Here is a 3,056-nt window from a genome sequence, read left to right as displayed (position 1 = left end):
AAACGAGTTTTGGATGTGCCTTCATTTCATAAGCAAAGCAACCCAGATAAGAAACAATTATCAAATTAACATTCATATTTGAAAGTATTTGCATTCATTACTGTTCAATAAAAACATGATTGAGTTGCACCATGTATATTCAGAAAAAAAAACTAGAGCAAATTTCAGTGCATGTATTCAGAAGAGCGTATAATTTAGAGCACAGTTAGCCAATAGAACCTGACCTCGTGTCGTGGTGAAAACAGCAGCTAGATGAATACAGTACAATAGCACTATGAAATGTTCGTTAATGACTAGCTTGTCAACATCGTGAAAGAGGTATGGCAAAGAGAGAGTAAACAATTTGGTTTGTACATGGCATAATCTAGATTCTAAATAGCAAAGCAGATACTCCCCACCTTTTCTTTTCTTCTTCTAGCCTTTGCTTATCAACGACATTCTTATTCTCTGTAGATCCGAGATGGGGACTCGATTTGGCAACTGGAGAACCAGTGACACTCGGACTTCTCTTTCTTTTGTAATGGATTTTCGATGGGGATGGACTCCTGCGCCTCCTGGGAGAGGAAGGTGAAGGGCTCTTCCTTCTGCAATATAAAGGTTGCCATTGTGAGGACAAAATAAGAGCATGATAAGATAACATAAAACAGGTAATCACCATCAGTTATAGAAGCCCTAAAAAGTAAGCGGAAGCAGTTACCTCAAACATCGTTAGAACTTTGGAGGATTCCACAGCAATACAGCATAGAGTAAAAATCTTTGTAAGTTCCATGCTTTTAACCGAAGGAACTCTTGTCACTTGTCAGTCTATACAGGCAAGCAACGTAGACTCGTAGAGTACCAGTGAGGCGGTAACTATGTTCAAGCATCATCTGCTCATATGTTCCAAGCTGCTTCCATATGTGTTCCTTGTTCAGCATTTTTTCTTGCTTTGGATGTAAATGGATGCAACTGATTTTAGTGGTTCCTATATCATATTAGAAGATCGATAACAGAAGAAACTCCACACTTAACCACCAATTGCCCACATTCCCCCTTTTCGGGCCTCTTTTGGCCTCTGCAGTGTGTTCACCTAAAGATGTCCAAGAAGACAGTGTGCCCTGGTAAGGCATATGGCATTCATCCATTGCCATCTCAATCAGTGGCGAATCTAGGACGTGAATGAAGGGTGGCTAAACTAGACCAATATTGTTAACTGCAGGTGAGGTGGGGGCTTAAAACAAAGTGGACGAGCAGCCATGAAGTCCAAAAATGTATCTCACTGGTCAGGTTTACCGAAGAGAATCTAGCAGCCTGCATGACTGCTCATCCAAACCAGCATGAGGTATCGTCATTAGCGTTTCTTTTTAGGCTGGACTGCCCACTAAACCAGTACGAGACTTGGTGTTTAGACAAAAGAAAGATCAGCAAATCATTTACTTGATCTGTGTGTTTTCCAGAGTGTCACCAATGGCTGGTGAAAACGGAAGTGTTGTTGGCTTGTTGCACGATCCAAACTAGGAGAAACCCCAGCTAACCATGTAAGAGGGCAAGCGTGCACCAAAGGCATGTAACACTACCTTGCTCTCCCCCCCAGTCTAACCTCATGGTATGGTGAAAAAGGGTTACAAACACTTCTGAATAGATACGAATATTCCGTTCATGGATAAACCTTGTTTCAGATATTTTCTTCTTCCAAACAGGGTCTGAGTAGTACCGTGAACATAACCAAGCAACTTTTATACAAGCCATGTTAAATTTGGTGTAAGACAGGAATGCCATTATCTAGTAATCTGAATTGCTCCTCGCCAACGTGAATGTTACATACATCATAGAACAATCACACATTCACATGAGCTAACTAAGAATCACTTACTGACCAACTTCCACTGGTCCAAACAACCATGAGGAGACCCAAAATAATCATTCATTCCATTTAGCAAGTTTGCATTCAAAATACAGTTAACATAATAACAACAAAATAAAGAGGAAAAATAATCAGCGGATTCGCATCCCCTCGTATCTTCCCTACTCTTTATATACTGCATATATATACATGACACACAGACACGGCGAAGATGCTGAAAAAGTAAAGGCGCGCCAGATCGCGGTCGCGTGTGACAGGGGAGATCACCTATAGGAGGAGCGATAAGGGGACCTGCTGCGGCTGGGCACGCGCTCCCTGTAGCCCGGTCCGCGGCGAAGCGGGGACGGCGACGGCCGGCGCCGGCGCGGCGGCGACCTTGACAGGTCGCGCGGCATCCGGCTGGAAGCTAAAGCCACTGCGGTGGCCGGCACGAGCAGATCTGGCCGGACGCGGGGAGATCGGGGACGGACGTCTGAACGTTGGGCGCCGATCTATGTGTAGACGGGGGATTTTGGGGGCGGCGCGCGGGCATCAATGGCGACGGCGGCCGGCTGGAAAAAAGTGGGAGGCCGACGAAGAGATGAGGAAAATATAGGGTGGGACCCAGCCACCAGCTGCTGCTGCTTTGGTGGAACGGGCCAAGCTTTCTGGGCTGAAAACAAAACTTCCATTATCCATCCCATGAGACTCCCACGGCGATTAGGGATTCTGGACCGTCCAATCGAAACTCCCATGCGATACTGACCGTCTGATCTCGGGTCGATTTGATGTGAACCGTTTGATCTTCACGGCGATCGACCTCAGCCGTTGGATGAAATTCCAATTGCAACAAAGTTTCAATTCCAATTCCATCTGCGCGAGACAACGAGGAAGACGACCCGATGTGGGCTGCTACGATTCACCGCGCGAGACGCCCAACAACTACCTCCAGGCCAATTCCGGACCCCTTTAGTGCTCCTCGTTGTTGTGCGCAGACACACCTGCGAATTCCCAACTCGCGGGTCATCACGTCGACCGCTCCCGCCCTGACCTAGGGTTCGATGGGCGAGCTCGCTGCCATCCGCCTCAGTGGCCCACCAGTTGTGCACTGATGAGGACATGAATGCACCGAGGAGGAGCTCTCCACTGGGAGGATGCTCCATGCCTAGACGGGAGAAACACATGTCATCGTTGTTTCGTCAGGAGAAGAGCCGCGTCACCATCAGCCAGCCAT

General features: G+C 47.0%; 1 protein-coding gene across 1 annotated transcript in view; it reads right to left on the bottom strand.

Moving 5' to 3' along the window:
* LOC119318430 (uncharacterized protein At1g10890-like) overlaps window positions 1-2,430 on the bottom strand; it is a 5,377-nt gene extending 2,947 nt beyond the window's left edge. The window contains exons 1-2 of the mRNA XM_037592988.1: window positions 2,111-2,430; window positions 399-584 (exon numbers count right to left, since the gene is read on the bottom strand). Of these exons, the coding sequence (XP_037448885.1) occupies window positions 399-584; window positions 2,111-2,238 (314 nt within the window). The 5' untranslated portion in view covers window positions 2,239-2,430. The remainder of the gene's footprint in view (window positions 1-398; window positions 585-2,110) is intronic.
* Between the last annotated feature and the right edge of the window lie 626 nt (window positions 2,431-3,056).

This window comes from Triticum dicoccoides, chromosome 6A, assembly GCF_002162155.2.
Source record: "Triticum dicoccoides isolate Atlit2015 ecotype Zavitan chromosome 6A, WEW_v2.0, whole genome shotgun sequence".
NCBI classification, from domain to species: Eukaryota; Viridiplantae; Streptophyta; class Magnoliopsida; order Poales; family Poaceae; genus Triticum; species Triticum dicoccoides.
The sequence above is the reverse complement of the archived record's forward strand: the minus strand, read 5'-3'. Positions and strand labels throughout refer to the sequence as shown.